Here is a 22,232-nt window from a genome sequence, read left to right as displayed (position 1 = left end):
GAAGCTGAAGGCTTCTGCCGCCTGACGTCTTCTGACTTCGGTTCTTCTGGCTCTGTGAGGAGAACGGCGGCGCGGCTCTGGGGGTGGACGCCCAGTAAGAACCTGTGTTCTCCCCCTCTGGAGCTAATGGTGTCCAGTAGTCGAGGAAGCAGAGCCTAATCTTGACAAGAAGGTCTGCCCCTCTCTCCTCAGTCCCTCAATGCAGGGAGCCTGTTGCCAGCAGTGCTCCCTGTAAAAAAGTAGAAAAAAATCCGAACAAAAATGCTTCTAGGCAGAGAACTCAGGAGAGCTCTCTGCAGTGCACCCATCCTGCTCTGGGCACAGTGTAAAAGTGAGGTCTGGAGGAGGGGCATAGAGGGAGGAGCCAGTGCACACCCAGAGTCCAAAGCTTTCTTAAAGTGCCCTATCTCCTGCGGAGCCCGTCTATTCCCCATGGTCCTTACGGAGTCCCAGCATCCTCAAGGACGTTAGAGAAAAATAAATAAATGTAGTACTGAAGGAAAAAGGAATGAATAGCTGAGCAGCATGACAGAAATGGGTTGAGAACACAGACTTCAGTGATCCCGTTACAACCCATTTTTTTTTCTATATTCCCTAAGTCTGCAACAAGCAATCCCCCGATTTCTATACAACACTATTTATTGTCCTAAATGTGAGTGTTCTTCACTGACATAGGAAGTGACATAGTTACCATTATCAAGCTATAAAGACAGAGCCCAGGTTAACATTGGTATCTTTATAACTTCGCTCCATACACACTTGACAACAAGAGACAATCAGTTCATTATGCCGTACACAGAAGCTTAAGCTCTGAAGATGCAAGATCTACAAATGAATTGTAAAAGCTGCACAGATATGAGAGCAGAGACAAACCGTAAACACTATAGGACAGCCCCACTATCTGCAGCTCTAATTGGCCCTAATTCTGCGCCAGCCACACCCTTTATTGTTGCGCTATGGCTATATTACATATTGATCTATGCATTTGGTACTAAGCCACATGCCATTACCCATAATGCCCAATTTTCTTCTCTGAATTTGGTGGAGGGGTCAATTTTCAGTAACTTCTGCTTTGGTCCCTGACAAGACCAACGTTATCAAACACATTATTCATACAGGCAATACTTATACTTTATATATATATATATATTCACACATATTTCCAAGATTGCGCATACGCTGCGCAATGAGAGGACAGATACAGAACAAATTTACCAGTTAATAAAATAAACTAAGAGTATTTGCAATATGGCGAAGGTTGCGCTGGCAAAGAGGGGGTTAACTAGCAAGCCGTTTAGTCTTCACAGCAGTGAAGCCATTAATGCTAGGCTTGAGTTCTGTAAACGCTCTCCACTTCCATGTAGGTTTCCAACCTTTTTATGCCAGGGTTACCTTCGACACACCAAATAGCCACACCAATTATCTATGCAAACACCTGTCGCCTGTCAGGTTCAATTCTAATCAAATGAAAAAGAAAGATTGCATTTAACAGGCTTCTGGAGTGGTGACCTGGACATCAGCTTCTATGTATACACTACACGCCATTGAAGGCTCACCAATGGCTGGAAAAGCCTCAATTCGGGTGTATCATCTTTTCACAGGATTTGCCACAGATTTAAGCAGTCTACATCAATCCAAGACTTTAGGTTTTGTGTTTCTTCCATCTGCAGGAATCCGAATCTCATTCTACACCTCAGACTCCATGGGGGAGGTATCAACGACGTAACTGCCCAACAACGTGGGAAACGGTAAAAGGGGATTTGCAGGGGAAACGGTAAAAGGGGATTTGCAGGAGAAACGGTAAAATGGGATTTGCAGGAGAAGATGGGTTTTAGAAGGTGTTTATGAGTTCTGTGTATATACACTGAACATGTAGATATACAGCGGAGGCAAATGTAGTGAGCGATGGTGGCAGCCAATGATGTAACACTGACGACAGGGTGAGGAGGAATGTGACGATCAGGCCAGTGTGACTTGTTTTTCTTCTGGGGTCTCTTCCAGCAGTTGCATAATCAGTTCGTGAAGAGGTCTGCAGACCTTGGTGTAGCCGGCAGCCGTGAGATGGAGGAAATCGAACATGTCGTGTCGAGAGATGGCGCCGTCTGAGTGCACAAACCCAAAATCTACATCCAGGAGCTGCACTCCAGGAAGGCGTGGCAGCCATGAGCGCAGCAGCTGGTTCACACGTGTGTTCTTCTCACGGAGCCGATTAGGCTTCTCGCCACGTGGCAGTAATCCCTGCAGGATTTAAGGAAAGGGCTGTCAGAACAATAGGGGGGGAAATTGCTATGTTATTATTTTACAAAATGGTTTTGCAGTGTGCAGTCTGTTCTTCTATGTCAGACTAGTTAAATAATTGTATTTCTGCACAAGTTTAAGTACAATAACAAACACATGTGCATTACCAAGGATAGCTTTCTAGTGTTCATTCTAGCACCCTGCACCTCTTACAGCCTGTGCAATTCCTCTTTCCTGCCTGGATTGTCGCTCTCTGCTCTGGTGCTTCTAGCACGCTCTGGTCTTTATCTCAGTGCTGAGATACAGACCAGAGTGTGCTAGAAGCACCAGAGCAAAGAGCAACATCCCAGGCAGGAAAGAGGAACTGCTCGGGTTGTGACAGGTGCAGGGTGCTAGAATGAACACTAGCTTTCTATGGTGGCGCCAACGATCCAGAGATACTGACCATGCTGGATGTAGTACATGATCTCAGCAGGCCAAGCTTTGCATAAGGGAACTTTATAGCCGACTACACTAACATACCTTCAACTTTACAATTTTTGCTATACTACAAATTATCCCTGCAACCCATAAAAATATGAACCTAAATTGCACTCTTCAAAATCCATTCCCAATCACAATTTAAAGGTAACGTAGTCAAATAAGTGCAAGGCCACAACTTTCACCCTTCTGGTCCAGGTTAGAGAAAACACTTAATTTTCACGTACTCTTGACTTCATTTCCATTCTTCTAATGCAAGATGCTTTTGAAGGGAGCTTTCCCAGGAGCCGTTGCATAGATTTTTGTTTCATCCCACATTCAGCAGCAATTTCAGCACAAGAAATCTCTCTGCAGTATATTCTTGTTCATAATGTAAAGCAAAGTACCCAATGTTGCATTAGAATAGATATATTCTAACACAGTAATCCTCAACCCAAGAACTGGGAAGGTAAAGTACAGTGATGGAGGGCTAAATAGTAATTTTTCATGACCTCTTATGTTGCAGTTGTTTCTCAAGAGGCCACACAACACGATTGCTTTCTTTTTGCCCTACAACTGTATATATTGCCCCCAAATTGATGATATATGACCCAGGCAATACATTCGCATCAGATACCTCCATGACTGTATTGTCAGACTGGTCACGGGTGAGAAATTACCACCATGGAACCAAAGACAGCACCATTTATGAAGAACCTCCCTAGCAACACTATTAATTCAGGTACCCATGAGTAGGGTGGCCAATCCAGGGATCGGGGGGATTCCGGGATTTAGGCCAAAAAACGTCCGGGATTCAATCCCAGGATTGAAAGCTCCAATCCCGGGGATTAAGGGATCAGACGACCCTTTGTTTTTTTCAAGCCGGGCAGAATTGAGCGTCCTCAGGACGCTCAGACGCTGTCCGGCTCCCTCCTCCCGGCTCCTCCGCACGTCACCCGCTGAGACAGACGGTTGTTTCCAGCCCGCCCATACCCATCGTATGGTTAGTTATGTGTGTGGGGTGAGGGGCGGACACATAGGGAAAAGCGAATCCCGGGTATCTCGGGATTGACCATTTTTCAATCCTGATACCCAGGATTGAAAAAATGGCCCGGGATTGGCCTCCCTACCCATGAGGGTCATCTGGTATTCACCACTGAGGTAGATGAATTAGGGACTCCTGTTTAATCTATGTGCCATCTACATACCATAACAATTATTTTTGCTTGTGGTTGCAGCGTGTTGATGAGCTTTATAATGGCTTCCACTCCACCAGCTACTTCTTCGGCCGAGTTTTCATGGTTATTTGTTCCGATCCACAAGACAATGACCTGTTAAATGTGGCACGTAGGATACAGTAATTAATCCTTGATGCAATGAACAAATGATGTGAGTTTTAACTTTTTAAACAGAACAGCAGCATTTGTGTATACTTCCTTACCTTAGGTTTGATATTCTCTAGTTCTCCATTTTGAAGCCTCCAGAGGACGTGACGAGTTGTGTCCCCACCAATGCCAAAATTCAGTGCATGGAGTGGAGAGAATAGCTCCCTCCAAATCTATGGAAAGAACATTAAAGTCAGAGAATGACATCCAATGACAAATAAGGGAGATATGGTAAACTACAACTCACCAGACTATACTGCTGGAAAAGAAAGGTGGTGACTGAAATAACTTACTATTGGGCAGCATAGGGTTCCGGTATGAATGGTCGACCATGTTATGGTCGACAGTCATTAGCTCGACCACTATTGGTCGACATTGATGTGGTCGACATGGACGACACATGAAAATGGTCGACACATGAAAAGGTCGACACATGAAAAGGTCGACACATGAAAAGGTCGACACATGAAAAGGTCGACATGAGTTTTTAACTTTTTTTTTTTGGTGGCGTTTTTTGCGTAAAGTGACTGGGAACCCCAATTAGTGCACCGCGTTCGCTCGCCATGCTTCGGGCATGGTGCCTTCGCTCCGCTACCGCTTCGCTCGGCACAGATTACCGTTCCAATCGTAGTCCTCGTGGATCGTAAAGTATGGAAAAGTTCCCCAAAAGAAAAAAAGTTAAAAATATCAAGTCGACCTTTTCATGTGTCGACCATGTGTCCATGTCAATGTCGACCAATAGTGGTCGATCTAATGACTGTCGACCATAACATGGTCGACCATGTGAACGGATACCGCAGCATAGTGGATAGTATCTCTGCTAACCTCACAGCTTGGAGATCGTGAGTTGAATTTCTGATCAGGGCGATACCTATGTGGAGCTTGTATGCTTTTACAGTGTTTGCATGTAAATTTGGTTTATCTATATAACAATATATTATAATAAACCCTGAACTCTGAGCTATTTTAGAGGAAAGGTTTGTCTAAAGCAATCACATTTAAGAGTTATTTTCAATATGGTTCATTAGGACCTACTTAACAGATCAATTATTCATGTCAGTGGACCACTTGGTGCAGTATTTCATTTTAATAATTTTATAAAGTAATCTAGAAGAATATTTTAGATCACTTTAGAATTGTGGGCTCATCCTCATTACCTGTTCCTTATTGAAATGATTAAGCTACTATGCTTTTCATTGTAGTCTGGCACTTGCAAAACACAGTTTCCTCTTGTATCCTATCTGGGGAACACTGTAATCTTGACTGTAAGTTAGAGGGCTGGCACAGGAAAATAGGCATTAAAAGCTTTAGAAATCTCCAGCCTGCATAACCTCCTCCAGCCTTCACCTACTGTAACTTTTTTTTTGTGTCTTAGGAATAAGGCAAATTTCTAGTTAGCTAAAGACACTAGTCACTTCAGTGATGGTTCCATACCCAAAACTTATCCATGGGGTCCCTTTTCTCGGTTTGAGACTGGATTCTAATCACAACGAAGGCCAGTATGACAGGTTGGGGAGCCGTCACTCAATGCTTACATCTTCAGGGTCTTTGGAACCGCTCAATAAACATACTGGAATTGAAAGTGGTCAGGTATCCCCTGGTCCAAGTTCAATAGGTCTTACATGGAAAACCTGTTCGGATATAGTCGAACAATGCCACTGCTGTGGCTTATATCAACAAGCAGGGCTGATCACAGAGTCGTCAAGCAATGACTAGGGTGTCTTGCATCCTTCTTTAAGGTTGAGTTTTTGTTCGGCCATTCACATTCCCGGAGTGGACAATTGGGAGGCGGACTTCCTCAGTTGCCACACTGTCCCGGGGAATAGGAAGACGCAACATAGATCTAATGTGTGATTTCAAATCCCGACAGTCGAAATTGCCGGCGGTCACATGACCGACCGCGGCAGCTCGATTTTTAGAATGCCGACAGGCGGTGGGGTAATTAATTGACACCTAGCCTGCACCCTACTATAACTTGCTTGGGGTGGAGGCTAAAGCTAAGATAGTGGAGGTGGCGGCTAGGGCTAAGACTCGGGGTGGTGGCGGCTACGGCTAACCGCCCTCTAGTGCCTAACCTTAAAAGCCTCCCCCCACCCCTAAGGCCCACACCCTAACCATCACCCCAATACTTACCTTTAGGATGTCGTCGGTCGGTGTTCCGGCATCGGTCACCTGATCACCGGCATCCAGACTGCCGGGATGCTTCCCTTGTAAGAGAAAACGCTCAAGGGATCCCAGAGCAGTCTTTGTGGATGCCATGACAGCAACTAGGTCCTTCCAGCTGGGATACCTTTTTCCACTCCTGTTCATGCTGGCCAGGGTACTTCAGCATGTTCAGCGAGAAAGTCTAATTCTTGTAGCTCCAGACTTTCCTCGTTGGCAGTGGTACGCTCTCCTTCAGAGTATGCTGGCCATGATTCCTAACTAGATTCCTCTCCAAGAAGACCTGTTGAATGAGGGCCCCTGTCTACACACAGGTTTATCTAGTCTAGCTTTGATAGCATGGTTCTTGAAATTCAGTTCCTGAGAGCTCAAGATTTTTCCAGGTGGGTTATCCAGACAATGATTTGGGCTTGTAAGCTGGTCACTTCCTGAAATTACTATTGTATCTGGAAGTTTAACATTTTATAGAGCGAGCGTAGGGTCTCTTGGCTGCTGTTTTTAGATTACTGCATCTTTTGGTTTCTCTTTGAATCTCAAAATAGTATAATTGTGGTATCTTATATGGAAGGTAGTTTTTCTTCTGGCCATTGCCTCTGCTAGGCGCGTCCCTTTTTCATTCTTACAGAACAGTTTATCTGGCTAAGCCTTCTTTTTTACAGAAAGTGGTTTCAAAATTTCATTTGAACCAGGATACTGTTCTCTCATGTTTTACAGATTTATATTGACCGTGCTGTTTCAATTAGGCGTACGGATTTCCATTTGGTATTGGTGGATGCTCCAAAGAGAGGCTAGCTGGCATCCAAATGCTCCATTGCAAGATGGAGTATCTGTCTTCAAATAAGCCTGTCCCGGCTTACCCCCTGGATCATTCTACTCGTGCAGCTGGGGCTTCTCGGGCCGTTCACCACTGTGTCTTGGTTGAGCAGTTGTACAGAGCAGCAACCTGGTCACCTGTGCACAACTTTAACAAATTTTACCAGCTCCAAACTTTTGATTCTGGTGGCGGTAGCTTTGGGCTTAGTTTTACTTACAGCTTTCCCAGACTGCGCCCCTACCTGTTCTTCTTGATTCTGGTTATATAGTTATAGTTGTTCTGCCTCCATGTGGCTTTATTATACAATAACCGAGATAGGAAGGTTTATACGGGATTGAGGGTAGCGGAGCTTCTTTTAACCATTTTTTAGTGTCTATACTCCTGTGCCAGCCTTCTAACCCATAGTCAAGACTCCAGTGTCCCCAGATGGATTATGAGAAAAGGATTTTAAGCAAGTATAAAAATCCAATTGTTTCAGCAACATACCAGATTTTGCCTGATAACATCACTGTTAAGCATGAAAAGACCCAACCCTAACAGAAGAGAGGTTTTCAGTGCTGGATCACTGGAACCTTTAGCCAAAACAAATGCTAGTATACAGGTAGGCAATTATTAAAAATTACTCCTGGTCCATAGCTTTTAGAGTCATTCTCATTGCTTCAAAATGGACACACATACTCATTAAAACCATAAAAAAAGCTCAGACTCCTCCACCCTCTATACTCCAGTATAGAAAAAAGCAAGATTAAGAGGGGAAAAAATGACTATGAGAAAAGGAAACACTGTAATTTAAACATCTCACTCACTCAGGCAGCCATTGGGGGACACTGGATACTAAGAGGACGTTACACAGTAAGAATACACTCAGGACTCACAGCACCTCAAGTCCAAAGCTGACATCTTTGGATGCAAGACTATTATACCCAGTAAAATCTGGTAAAGGTATACGCTGAAGAGCAAGTGGTCACCCTGCAAAACTGTTCAGTAAAAGTCTTGTGCTCCACTGCTCAAGAGGCTCCCATTGATCTGGAAGGATGCGCCATCAAAGGTTAGGAAACAAAGTAATCTATCTGCCAATGGACTACTTGAAAGGAGGCCATCCTCTCTTGTGGACAGCATAAGGGACCTACAGGTTTGTCCTGGTTCCTATGGATGTAGAGATGGCCATAGATATGGAATGCCCAGACAACATCCTGAAAAATAAGAATTTACTTACCGATAATTCTATTTCTCGGAGTCCGTAGTGGATGCTGGGGTTCCTGAAAGGACCATGGGGAATAGCGGCTCCGCAGGAGACAGGGCACAAAAAGTAAAGCTTTCCGATCAGGTGGTGTGCACTGGCTCCTCCCCCTATGACCCTCCTCCAAGCCTCAGTTAGGTACTGTGCCCGGACGAGCGTACACAATAAGGGAGGAATTTTGAATCCCGGGTAAGACTCATACCAGCCACACCAATCACACCGTACAACTTGTGATCTAAACCCAGTTAACAGTATGATAACAGAGGAGCCTCTGAAAGATGGCTCCCTACAACAATAACCCGAATTAGTTAACAATAACTATGTACAATTATTGCAGATAATCCGCACTTGGGATGGGCGCCCAGCATCCACTACGGACTCCGAGAAATAGAATTATCGGTAAGTAAATTCTTATTTTCTCTATCGTCCTAGTGGATGCTGGGGTTCCTGAAAGGACCATGGGGATTATACCAAAGCTCCCAAACGGGCGGGAGAGTGCGGATGACTCTGCAGCACCGAATGAGAGAACTCCAGGTCCTCCTTAGCCAGAGTATCAAATTTGTAAAATTTTACAAACGTGTTCTCCCCTGACCACGTAGCTGCTCGGCAAAGTTGTAATGCCGAGACCCCTCGGGCAGCCGCCCAAGATGAGCCCACCTTCCTTGTGGAGTGGGCCTTTACAGATTTAGGCTGTGGCAGGCCTGCCACAGAGTGTGCAAGTTGGATTGTGCTACAGATCCAACGAGCAATCGTCTGCTTAGACGCAGGAGCACCCATCTTGTTGGGTGCATACAATATAAACAACGAGTCAGATTTTCTGACTCCAGCTGTCCTTGCAATATATATTTTCAATGCTCTGACAACGTCCAGTAACTTGGAGTCCTCCAAGTCACTTGTAGCCGCAGGCACTACAATAGGCTGGTTCAGATGAAATGCTGACACCACCTTAGGGAGAAAATGCGGACGAGTCCGCAGTTCCGCCCTGTCCGAATGGAAAATCAGATATGGGCTTTTGTAAGATAAAGCTGCCAGTTCTGACACTCTCCTGGCCGAAGCCAGGGCTAGTAGCATGGTCACTTTCCATGTGAGATATTTCAAATCCACATTTTTTTGTGGTTCAAACCAATGAGATTTTAGAAAGTCCAAAACCACATTGAGATCCCACGGTGCCACTGGAGGCACCACAGGAGGCTGTATATGCAGCACTCCCTTAACAAAAGTCTGGACTTCAGGGACTGAAGCCAATTCTTTCTGGAAGAAAATCGACAGGGCCGAAATTTGAACCTTAATAGATCCCAATTTGAGACCCATAGACAATCCTGATTGCAGGAAATGTAGGAATCGACCCAGTTGAAATTCCTCCGTCGGAGCACTCCGATCCTCGCACCACGCAACATATTTTCGCCAAATGCGGTGATAATGTTGCACGGTTACTTCCTTCCTTGCTTTAATCAAAGTAGGAATGACTTCTTCCGGCATGCCTTTTTCCTTTAGGATCCGGCGTTCAACCGCCATGCCGTCAAACGCAGCCGCGGTAAGTCTTGAAACAGACAGGGACCCTGCTGAAGCAAGTCCCTCCTTAGAGGTAGAGGCCACGGATCTTCCGTGATCATCTCTTGAAGTTCCGGGTACCAAGTCCTTCTTGGCCAATCCGGAACCACTAGTATCGTTCTTACGCCTCTTTGCCGTATAATTCTCAATACTTTTGGTATGAGAGGCAGAGGAGGAAACACATACACCGACTGGTACACCCAAGGCGTTACCAGCGCGTCCACAGCTATTGCCTGCGGATCTCTTGACCTGGCGCAATACCTGTCCAGTTTTTTGTTGAGGCGAGACGCCATCATGTCCACCATTGGTCTTTCCCAACGGGTTACCAGCATGTGGAACACTTCTGGATGAAGTCCCCACTCTCCCGGGTGAAGGTCGTGTCTGCTGAGGAAGTCTGCTTCCCAGTTGTCCACTCCCGGGATGAACACTGCTGACAGTGCTATCACATGATTCTCTGCCCAGCGAAGAATCCTTGCAGCTTCTGCCATTGCACTCCTGCTTCTTGTGCCGCCCTGTCTGTTCACATGGGCGACTGCCGTGATGTTGTCCGACTGGATCAACACCGGTTTTCCCTGAAGCAGAGGTTCTGCCTGGCTTAGAGCATTGTAGATTGCTCTTAGTTCCAGAATGTTTATGTGAAGAGACGTTTCCAGGCTCGTCCACACTCCCTGGAAGTTTCTTCCTTGTGTGACTGCTCCCCAGCCCCTCAGGCTGGCGTCCGTGGTCACCAGGATCCAATCCTGTATGCCGAATCTGCGGCCCTCCAATAGATGAGCACTCTGCAACCACCACAGAAGAGATACCCTTGTCCTTGGAGACAGGGTTATCCGCTGGTGCATCTGAAGATGCGACCCTGACCATTTGTCCAACAGATCCCTCTGGAAAATTCTTGCGTGGAATCTGCCGAATGGAATTGCTTCGTAAGAAGCCACCATTTTTCCCAGGACTCTTGTGCATTGATGTACAGACACCTATCCTGGTTTTAGGAGGTTCCTGACAAGCTCGGATAACTCCTTGGCTTTTTCCTCCGGGAGAAAAACCTTTTTCTGAACCGTGTCCAGAATCATCCCTAGGAACAGCAGACGAGTTGTTGGCATTAACTGGGATTTTGGAATATTCAGAATCCACCCGTGCTTTTTTAGCACTTCTTGAGACAGTGCTAATCCCATCTCTAGCTGTTCTCTGGACCTTGCCCTTATCAGGAGATCGTCCAAGTATGGGATAATTAATACGCCTTTTCTTCGAAGAAGAATCATCATCTCGGCCATTACCTTTGTAAAGACCCGAGGTGCCGTGGACAATCCGAACGGCAGCGTCTGAAACTGATAGTGACAGTTTTGTACGACGAACCTGAGGTACCCCTGGTGTGAGGGGTAAATTGGAACGTGGAGGTACGCATCCTTGATGTCCAAGGATACCATAAAGTCCCCTTCTTCCAGGTTCGCTATCACTGCTCTGAGTGACTCCATCTTGAACTTGAACTTCTTTATGTACAGGTTCAAGGACTTCAGATTTAGAATAGGTCTTACCGAGCCATCCGGCTTCGGTACCACAAATAGAGTGGAATAATACCCCTTTCCTTGTTGTAGAAGAGGTACCTTGACTATCACCTGCTGAGAGTACAGCTTGTGAATGGCTTCCAAGACCGTCTCCCTTTCGGAGGGGGACGTTGGTAAAGCAGACTTCAGGAAACGGCGAGGTGGATCTGTCTCTAGTTCCAACCTGTATCCCTGAGATATTATCTGCAGGATCCAGGGATCTACCTGCGAGTGAGCCCACTGCGCGCTGAAATTCTTGAGACGACCGCCCCCGAGTCCGCTTGAGAAGCCCCAGCGTCATGCTGAGGCTTTTGTAGAAGCGGTGGAAGGCTTCTGTTCCTGGGAAGGAGCTGCCTGTTGCTGTCTCTTCCCCCTTCCTCTGCCTCGTGGCAGATATGAATATCCCTTTGCTCTCTTGTTTTTAAAGGAACGAAAGGGCTGCGGTTGAAAAGTCGGTGTCTTTTTCTGTTGGGGAATAACTTGAGGTAAAAAGGTGGATTTCCCGGCTGTAGCCGTGGCCACCAAATCTGATAGACCGACTCCAAATAACTCCTCCCCTTTATACGGCAAAACTTCCATATGCCGTTTTGAGTCCGCATCGCCTGACCACTGTCGCGTCCATAAACTTCTTCTGGCCGAAATGGACATAGCATTTACCCGTGATGCCAGTGTGCAGATATCCCTCTGTGCATCACGCATATAAAGAAATGCATCCTTTATTTGCTCTAAAGACAGTAAAACATTGTCCCTATCCAGGGTATCAATATTTTCAATCAGGGACTCTGACCAAGCTACTCCAGCACTGCACATCCAGGCTGTCGCTATAGCTGGTCGTAGTATAACACCTGTATGTGTGTATATACTTTTTTGGATATTTTCCATCCTCCTATCTGCTGGATCTTTAAGTGCGGCCGTCTCAGGAGAGGGTAACGCCACTTGTTTAGATAAGCGTGTGAGCGCCTTGTCCACCCTAGGAGGTGTTTCCCAGCGCGCCCTAACCTCTGGCGGGAAAGGGTATAAAGCCAATAACTTCTTTGAAATTAGCATCTTTTTATCGGGGGCAACCCACGCTTCATCACACACATCATTTAGTTCTTCTGATTCAGGAAAAAGTATAGGTAGTTTTTTCACACCCCACATAATACCCTGTTTAGTGGTACCTGTAGTATCAGCTAAATGTAACGCCTCCTTCATTGCCAAAATCATATAACGTGTGGCCCTACTGGAAAATACGGTTGATTCGTCACCGTCGCCACTGGAATCAGTGCCTGTGTCTGGGTCTGTGTCGACCGACTGAGGCAAAGGGCGTTTTACAGCCCCTGACGGTGTTTGAGGCGTCTGGACAGGCACTAATTGATTGTCCGACCGTCTCATGTCGTCAAACGACTGCTTTAGCGTGTTGACACTATCCCGTAATTCCATAAATAAAGGCATCCATTCTGGTGTCGACCCCCTAGGAGGTGACATCCCCATATTTGGCAATTGCTCCGCCTCCACACCAATATCGTCCTCATACATGTCGACACACACGTACCGACACACAGCAGACACACAGGGAATGCTCTTAACGAAGACAGGACCCCACTAGCCCTTTGGGGAGACAGAGGGAGAGTCTGCCAGCACACACCAAAGCGCTATATATGACAGGGATAGCCTTATAATAAGTGCTCCCTGTATAGCTGCTTTTATAATATAATTTTTGCCACTATTTTGCCCCCCCTCTCTTGTTTTACCCTGTTTCTGTAGTGCAGTGCAGGGGAGAGACCTGGGAGCCGTCCTGACCAGCGGAGCTGTGTAAGGAAAATGGCGCTGTGTGCTGAGGAGATAGGCCCCGCCCCTTTTCCGGCGGGCTCGTCTCCCGCTCTTTAGTGGATTCTGACAGGGGTTAAATATCTCCATATAGCCCCCGGAGGCTATATGTGAGGTATTTTTTAGCCAAATAGGTTTTCATTTGCCTCCCAGGGCGCTCCCCTCCCAGCGCCCTGCACCCTCAGTGACTGCCGTGTGAAGTGTGCTGAGAGGAAAATGGCGCACAGCTGCAGTGCTGTGCGCTACCTTTAGAAGACTGAGGAGTCTTCTGCCGCCGATTCTGGACCTCTTCTTGTTTCAGCATCTGCAAGGGGGCCGGCGGCGAGGCTCCGGTGACCATCCAGGCTGTACCTGTGATCGTCCCTCTGGAGCTGATGTCCAGTAGCCAAGAAGCCAATCCATCCTGCACGCAGGTGAGTTCACTTCTTCTCCCCTAAGTCCCTCGTTGCAGTGATCCTGTTGCCAGCAGGACTCACTGTAAAATAAAAAACCTAAGCTAAACTTTTCTAAGCAGCTCTTTAGGAGAGCCACCTAGATTGCACCCTTCTCGGCCGGGCACAAAAATCTAACTGAGGCTTGGAGGAGGGTCATAGGGGGAGGAGCCAGTGCACACCACCTGATCGGAAAGCTTTACTTTTTGTGCCCTGTCTCCTGCGGAGCCGCTATTCCCCATGGTCCTTTCAGGAACCCCAGCATCCACTAGGACGATAGAGAAATGAAGATAACCATCTTTTCAAGAGAAATATTATAGTCGAAGGATAGGATCACAATGTACCAATTCAAAAGGAATCTGAAGGACACTTTCGGTTGAAAGGAATGCTTGGTTCTAAGTACAACCTGGTTGGCAAGGACGCTCTCCTCAGAGAAGAGACAACTAGTATAAAGGCAACTTTCCACGCAAGGATTTTAACTCCACTCAATGAACCCATTCAAAAGAGGTTCCTCAAAGCTGCAAGCACCAGGTGGAGATCCCAATGCGATGTCCGATAAACTGCACATAAATCACGATGTAAGATGGTAGGTAACTCAGATTTCCTTAAAATAAAAATGAACCTGAATGTGAAGGACCAGAACATTATACCCCCTCTAGTCAGACCTGCAGAGACAGCAGCACATGGTTCAAGAAAGAAGAGGTAGGAAACCACTTCTTTTTTTTTTTTTTTGCAAATTGTTTTTTATTGAAAGATTTTCACCAAAACAAATATCTTATAGCACGAACTGCGAGACACAATGTTTACAGGATATAGCATATCATTCCTTAATACAAAGAAATTAGCATTATGCAAACTAGAATCAATATGGAAATTGCAATATCACAAATATAGACCAATCCGTACAAAACAGGATTTTGGTACTTACCGATAAATCCCTTTCTCCGATTCCACAGGGGCCACTGGAGCGTAGTTACAATGGGGAAATAGTAGGCAGTAATTGGGAGCTGGCACTTTAAAATTCTCACACTGTGGCTAGCTCCTCCCCTACTATCTCCCCTCCAAGCCAGTCTACGTAAAACTGTGCCCGATGAGAGATGGAATAAACAAACCTTAAGGTAGAGGAGGTTAATGACGCCCTGTAAACCAGGGTAATCCAAACTAAACCTGGAACAGAACCTGACAAAAACCAGGCTAGCCTGAACTCAACAAGCAGTCATATGGTGACCTTCAAACCTTTAAGCAAAAAACAAGGGGGAACAGCGCTGGGCGGGCGTCCAGTGGCCCCTGTGGAATCGGAGAAAGGGATTTATCGGTAAGTACCAAAATCCTGTTTTCTCCTTCATCCACTAGGGGCCACTGGAGCGTAGTTACAATGGGGACGTCCCAGAGCTCCCAAAAACGGGCGGGAGAGCGCTGAGAGTCCTGTAAAAACTGCTCGGCCAAACTGTGATGCAGAGGCCGCAAAAGTGTCAAACTTGTAGAATTTGACAAGAGGAATGTCGGTCCGACCAAGTAGCCGCCCGACAAACTATTTATGGAGACCCCACGGGCAGCCGCCCACGAAGGTCTTACAACGCGCGTTAAGTGCGCTGCAATGGAATACGGAGGCTCCCTAGCAACCTCCAAGAAGACTGTCTGATGGTCAGATGTATCCAACGGCCCAGCGTATGTTGGGACCCCGGCTATTTAGCACGGGAGCATTGTACAGCACAAAGAAGAAAAACACTTTGTCGAATAGCCGAAGACCTCTGTAGGGAGAGTCGGCGAGCCATGACAACATTCAAAGAGGACCAAAAAACACTAGTGTCAGATTTGTCGGAAAAATGGACATCCCCTCTGGAAGAAACGACCGCTGAGACCGAAGCTCAGCCCGGGGAGTTGCCAATAGAGCACTCCCTGAAAAAGAGGCCGAACCTACTGCCGCTAGGCTAATCTCTTTTGGAAGAAAACCGAAAAAGGCAGAGACCTAAAATTCAGGTCAGTGTGGTATGAAGCGCAGCGGAGCAAAACCTCCCAGAGAAACCAAAGATGACGGCTGAATGGTAACTGAAAGAAGGAGAAAACCCCTTTTATGCTTATTATGTCCCATACAGTTTTCCAAAAGTGGCAAAAGCGAGAAGAGGTAACAGACTTCTGAAATCGGGGCCCGGTAGGCCTAACCAAACTAGGGAACTACTCCCTTCTGAGGTCTCGTGAACAGTCACACGGTTACACGGAACCAGTGTAAGATTGAACAAAGAAAAGTTGTTGAAGTGGACAGTCCAGTCGAGGTAGTAGCCAAGGCTCCTCTACTGACAACAGGTGTATCTGTATCTTCAAGTCATCTGTGGCCCAACCAGAGCCACCGAGAGGACTAGCACGCATAATCCCCTCCTGTGTTACCGAACCTGAGGTAGAAATCAAAAAGGGAGGCAGGATAGAATAACCAGAAAACTCCCCGGAGCCCTGAGGGCCTCCTCGGCTACTGCCCGAGCTCACGTCCGAGAGTAGTAAAGGGTTAAAAAGTCAGTCAGAACGCCCTGAGGTCGATCCGAAATCTCCGCCCACAGCGGACCAGCTGACAAAACTCCGGGGAATGTTTTCTCAACCGGGAGTCTGACCTGGTGGCTTGACCCGGAAAGAAGATTGTTGTCCCCCGCTCAGAGAGGAATGTTGTCCCCCGCTCAGAGAGGAATGTAGGCGACCACTCATTGCGTCGCAACTTGACTGAAGGAATAGAGTACCTGGTGCCGAGGAAGGAAAAATCCTCTGACGGACCGTGTTGAGAAACGTCTATGAGGAGCATAAATTGGATCTGTGTTGAACCAGAAGCTCCTGGATCCTCCGGATATTCAGAAGCCACCTAATGTACAGAGTGGGAAAGCAGCAGTAGATTGTCCCATTAGGGAACCAACGTCACCTTCTGCCCTTGAAAGAGAGTTATTCTGTGATCTTCCTGAACTCTGTGGGAGCGGAAGACAGACCGAAAGGAAAGGATTGACAGTGAAAATGAGAATCCTGTAATGCGAATCTGAGAAAAACCCGTCCAACGGAATTCAGTAAACAGGCATCGCTGAAGACAAGGGACACGTAAAAACTCCCTTTCTTGTTCAAAATAGCAATCACAGACTGAAAGGATTCTAAGGCCAGAATAGGTCTGTCCGAGCCAACTGGCTTCGGAACGTGAAAAGAAAACAAAGGCCTGAGAACTGTCCCGATTCAAATGATATGTGAAAAACAGGGATCAACACCCTTTGCAGTTAGAAGCATATGGAGCGCCGCCTGCAGTATGACTCTTGTCATCGTAAATCGGCCGACCCCTGCCGAGGGACTCCTGAGATGGTTGTACTCCGAAATCTAGTTTGTAACCGCCCAAGCCTTCTCAGTTCTTCCCATAGGACCACCGACCTGCGCCTACCCTGGGACCCTCCAGGTGGTAGGAAAGTCTGACCTGTAGTGGGTTTATAGGAGGATGCTGAACCTCTGCTTCAGCTTTTTTTTTTTTGAGATCCCCTGGCGACTGAAATATCGCCCGTGTGGAGTCGAAAGTTTTTGAAGGGGCACGGAAAAATCTAAAGGAAAGACCGGTAAAGGTCTGTCTTGGAGCTGGGGCAGTATTAGGAGAAAGCAAAGTGGACTTACCTCCAATGGTTCAAGAAATCCTGCAGAAAGTTCCTTCCCCTGAACCATCTGCCCCGTAGGATTACATGTTCGCCTGTCACAGTCGCAGACCCAGAGGTCGACGGTTTAAGACAGCCCAAGCGAAAATGCAGGGTCCGAGTCTGCAGACGTGGTGACCTTCAAAGATCATAGAGCAGAATCGTGATTCGGACCTGTACCAAAGTATCAATTGATCCTGATGTGAAACATCCTGTAACCTAGAGGACAATTGTTCCACAACCTACCTGCTCCGGACACGGTAGAACCATGCTGCCGTATATGTCTTCGATGGGTCCCTGAACAAGGTTGCTCAGGAAAACGGCAGCTTGTTGGACCGGCGATACATCGAGGGGTATACCCTAGAAAGGTTCTGATACCATCTCCTGCCGACTGTGGGGAGAGGGTAGGGAAAACAAACATTGTTTGATACCTGATATTGTGTATTCGGGTGTCTGATGGCCGCCTACCGGAGCCTGCCCAGCTCATCCGAGACTGGGCCAGTCGCTGTCATTTCGTCATTGGCGTCGAACCCTGATGGACTTGACGTGTCCGCCTCCTTTACCTGCAGTACCAGACGAACTGCTGTATAATGCACCTGGATATTCTGAGACACTGGTTCAGACTCCACAGAAAACAGACATCATTAGTATTGTAACCTGGAAGGTTAGCAAGGTTCCTTTAGAAACCTGGAGAGGTGAAATGACGTACAAGATCTCTGGTTAATAGTGACATTACCTGCATAATCTGAGCTGTTCAAACAGGAGTGTTCTGCCGGTGTGTGAAGGGCTAAGCAGATGGCTCCGCCGCATACTTCACACCTAATAGGGAATTCTTTGACTATCCCAGGTGAGAGGAGAAAAGGTGGGTTAAAGAAACACAGCCCTATGTAAGGTCTGCACTATAATGTGTAGTGACCGACACGATTCAAATAAACTTTCTGGAGCAGCGGAGACCTGAACCAGTAGCGCCGCGCTGTGGGACAGGAGTCTTAGCCCTAGGCTATAGGGGCTCCCCTTAAAGTTTCTTTATTTTCAAACCCTGGTCCCCCTGTACAGATACCCGCTACTAGCGTACTGAGCCGCAGCGCTATTTGTCTGATGCCTTACACGCATTCCCCAAATTACAAATAGCATTAGTAACTAGTGACACCAAGGAATAATAAAGGGAAGGCAACACCCCGCCCTGTATGTAGTGTACGGCTAAATATAGGTGCACCAGATGTTTCTCGGAGGTTCCGCTGGCTTTTCAAAATGGTGACCAGACTGTGAGAAAAGATGGGGGAAAAATAAGAATTTACTCACCGGTAATTCTATTTCTCGTAGTCCGTAGTGGATGCTGGGAACTCCGTAAGGACCATGGGGAATAGCGGGCTCCGAAGGAGGCTGGGCACTCTAGAAAGATCTTAGACTACCTGGTGTGCACTGGCCCCTCCCACTATGACCCTCCTCCAAGCCTCAGTTAGGTACTGTGCCCGGACGAGCGTACACAATAAGGAAGGATTTTGAATCCCGGGTAAGACTCATACCAGCCACACCAATCACACCGTACAACTCGTGATATGAAACACAGTTAACAGTATGAAACAATAGAGCCTCTCAACAGATGGCTCAACAATAACCCGATTTAGTTAACAATAACTATGTACAAGTATTGCAGATAAACCGCACTTGGGATGGGCGCCCAGCATCCACTACGGACTACGAGAAATAGAATTACCGGTGAGTAAATTCTTATTTTCTCTAACGTCCTAGTGGATGCTGGGAACTCCGTAAGGACCATGGGGATTATACCAAAGCTCCCAAACGGGCGGGAGAGTGCGGATGACTCTGCAGCACTGAATGAGAGAACTCCAGGTCCTCCTCAGCCAGGGTATCAAATTTGTAGAATTTTGCAAACGTGTTTGCCCCTGACCAAGTAGCTGCTCGGCAAAGTTGTAAAGCCGAGACCTCTCGGGCAGCCGCCCAAGATGAGCCCACCTTCCTTGTGGAATGGGCATTGACAGATTTTGGCTGTGGCAGGCCTGCCACAGTATGTGCAAGCTGAATTGTACTACAAATCCAACGAGCAATAGTCTGCTTAGAAGCAGGAGCACCCAGCTTGTTAGGTGCATATAGGATAAACAGCGAGTCAGATTTTCTGACTCTAGCCGTTCTGGAAACATATATTTTCAGTGCCCTGACAACGTCTAGCAACTTGGAGTCCTCCAAGTCCCTAGTAGCCTAGGCACCACAATAGGCTGGTTCAGGTGAAACGCTGACACCACCTTTGGGAGAAACTGGGGACGAGTCCTCAATTCTGCCCTATCCATATGGAAAATCAAATAAGGGCTTTTACAAGACAAAGCCGCCAACTTTGATACTCGCCTGGCAGAAGCCAAGGCCAATAACATAACCACCTTCCACGTGAGATATTTCAGATCCACGGTTTTTAGTGGCTCAAACCAATGTGATTTTAAGAAACTCAACACCACGTTGAGATCCCAAGGTGCCACAGGAGGCACAAACGGGGGCTGACTCTGCAGCACTCCTTTTATAAATGTCTGAACTTCAGGTACTGAAGCTAGTTCTTTTTTGAAAGAAAATCGACAGAGCCGAGATCTGTACCTTAATGGAACCCAATTTAAGGCCCATAGTCACTCCTGCTTGCAGGAAATGCAGAAATCGACCTAGTTGAAATTCCTCTGTTGGGGCCCTTTCGGCCTCACACCATGCAACATATTTTCGCCATATGCGGTGATAATGAGTTGCTGTAACCTCTTTCCTGGCTTTAGTAAGCGTAGGAATGACTTCCTCCGGAATGCCCTTTTCCTTCAGGATCCGGCGTTCAACCGCCATGCCGACAAACGCAGCCGCGGTAAGTCTTGGAACAGACAGGGCCCCTGCTGCCGCAGGTCCTGTCTGAGTGGCAGAGGCCATGGGTCCTCTGATATAAATTCTTGAAGTTCCGGGTACCAAGCTCTTCTTGGCCATCCACGAGTATCGTTCTTACTCCTCGCCTTCTTATTATTCTCAGTACCTTTGGTATGAGAGGCAGAGGGGAGAACACATAAACCGACTGGTACACCCACGGTGTTACCAGAGCGTCCATAGCTATCGCCTGAGGGTCCCTTGACCCGGTGCAATATCTTTTATAGCTTTTTGTTGAGGCGGGACGCCATCATGTCCACCTGTGGCCTTTCCCAATGGTGTACAATCCTATTGGAAGACTTCTGGAGGAAGTCCCCATTCTCCCGGGTGGAGGTCGTGTCTGTTGAGAAGATCTGCTTCCCAGTTGTCCACTCCGGGAATGAACACTGCTGACAGTGCTAACACATGATTTTCCGCCTATCGGAGAATCCTTGTGGCTTCTGCCATCGCCATCCTGCTTCTTGTGCCGTCCTGTTGGTTTACATGGGCGACTGCCGTGATGTTGTCTGATTGGATCAGTACCGGCTGGTTTTGAAGCAGAGGCCTTGCCGGCCTCAGGGCATTGTAAATGGCCCTCAGGTCCAGAATATTTATGTGTAGGGAAATAACCTGACTTGACCAAAGTCCCTGGAAATTTCTTCCCTGTGTGACTGCCTCCCAGCCTCAAAGGCTGGAATCCATGGTCACTAGGACCTAGTCCTGTATGCCGAACCTGCGGCCCTCTTGAAGATGGGCACTCTGCAGCCACCACAGTAGAGATACCCTGGTCCTTGGAGACAGGGTTATCAGCCTATGCATCGGAAGATGCGATCCGGACCACTTGTCCAACAGGTCCCTCTGAAAAGTTCTTGTATGGAACCTGCCTAATGGGATTGCTTCGTAGGAAGCTACCATTTTTCCCAGGACTCGCGTGCAATGATGCACCGCTACCTACTTTGGCTTCAGGAGGTCTCTGACTAGAGATGACAACTCCTTGGCTTTCTCCTCCGGGAGAAACACTATTTCTGGTTTATGTCCAGAACCATCCCCAGGAACAGTAGACGTGTCATAGGAACCAGCTGTGACTTTGGACTGTTTAGAATCCAACCATGCTGTTGTAGCACTTTCCAAAATAGTGCTACCCCGACTACCAACTGCTCCTTGGACCTCGCCCTTATAACGAGATTGTCCAAGTACGGGATAATTACAACTCCCTTTTTTTTGAAGGAGTATCAACATTTCGGCCATTACCTTGATAAAACACCCTCGGTGCCATGTACAGTCCAAACGGCAGTGTCTGGACTTGGTAATGGTAATCCTGTACCACAAATCTGAGGTACTCCTGGCGAGGATGGTAAATGGGGACATGCAGGTAAGCATCCTTGATGTCCCAGGATACCATGTAATCCCCCTCGTCCAGGCTTGGAATAACCGCCCTGAGCGATTCCATCTTGAACTTGAATTTTTGTGTTCAAGGATTTTAAATATAAAATGGGTCACACCGAACCATGCGGTTTCGGTACCCCAACCCGTGTGGAATAGTAACCCCGTCCTTGTTGAAGTAGGGGCACCTTGAGTATTACCTGCTGGGAATACCGCTTATTAATTGCCTCTAGCACAGCCTCCCTGCCTGAGGGAGTTGTCAGCAAGGCATATTTTAGGAAACGGCTGGGGGGAGACATCTCGAATTCCAGCTTGTACCCCTGAAATACTACTTGAAAGAAACAGGGATCCACCTGTGAGCGAGCCCACTAATTGCTGAAATTTTTGAGACGGCCCCCCACCGTACCTGGCTACACCTGTGGAGCACCCGCGTCATGGTGTGGCCTCACAGGAGGCGGGGGAAGAATCTTGATTCTGGGAACAGGCTGACTGGTGCAGCTTTTTTCCCTCTACCCTTGTCTCTGTACAGAAAGGAAGCGCCATTTGACCCGCTTGCTTTTCTGAAGCCGAAAGGACTGTACCTTTGTCTGTGAGGAAACCTGAGGTAAAATTATTTCTTCCCAGCAGTTGCTGTGGATACGAGGTCCCAGAGACCATCCCCAAATAATTCCTCACCCTTATAAGGCTCTCTATG

The 22,232-nt window shown here is 47.2% G+C and overlaps 1 protein-coding gene across 3 annotated transcripts in view; it reads right to left on the bottom strand.

Moving 5' to 3' along the window:
* Nucleotides 1-721: 721 nt before the first annotated feature.
* The window catches only part of PAFAH1B2 (platelet activating factor acetylhydrolase 1b catalytic subunit 2), a 112,194-nt gene continuing 90,683 nt past the window's right edge, over nucleotides 722-22,232 (bottom strand). For all 3 annotated transcript variants that reach the window (XM_063943298.1, XM_063943299.1, XM_063943300.1), the window contains exons 4-6: nucleotides 4,139-4,255; nucleotides 3,906-4,028; nucleotides 722-2,238 (exon numbers count right to left, since the gene is read on the bottom strand). In XM_063943298.1, the coding sequence (XP_063799368.1) occupies nucleotides 1,960-2,238; nucleotides 3,906-4,028; nucleotides 4,139-4,255 (519 nt within the window). In that variant the 3' untranslated portion in view covers nucleotides 722-1,959. The remainder of the gene's footprint in view (nucleotides 2,239-3,905; nucleotides 4,029-4,138; nucleotides 4,256-22,232) is intronic.

The sequence above is a fragment of the Pseudophryne corroboree genome, chromosome 10, assembly GCF_028390025.1.
Source record: "Pseudophryne corroboree isolate aPseCor3 chromosome 10, aPseCor3.hap2, whole genome shotgun sequence".
Lineage (NCBI taxonomy): Eukaryota > Metazoa > Chordata > Amphibia > Anura > Myobatrachidae > Pseudophryne > Pseudophryne corroboree.
Note: the sequence above shows the minus strand (reverse complement) of the source record. Positions and strands in the feature narration are given on the sequence as shown.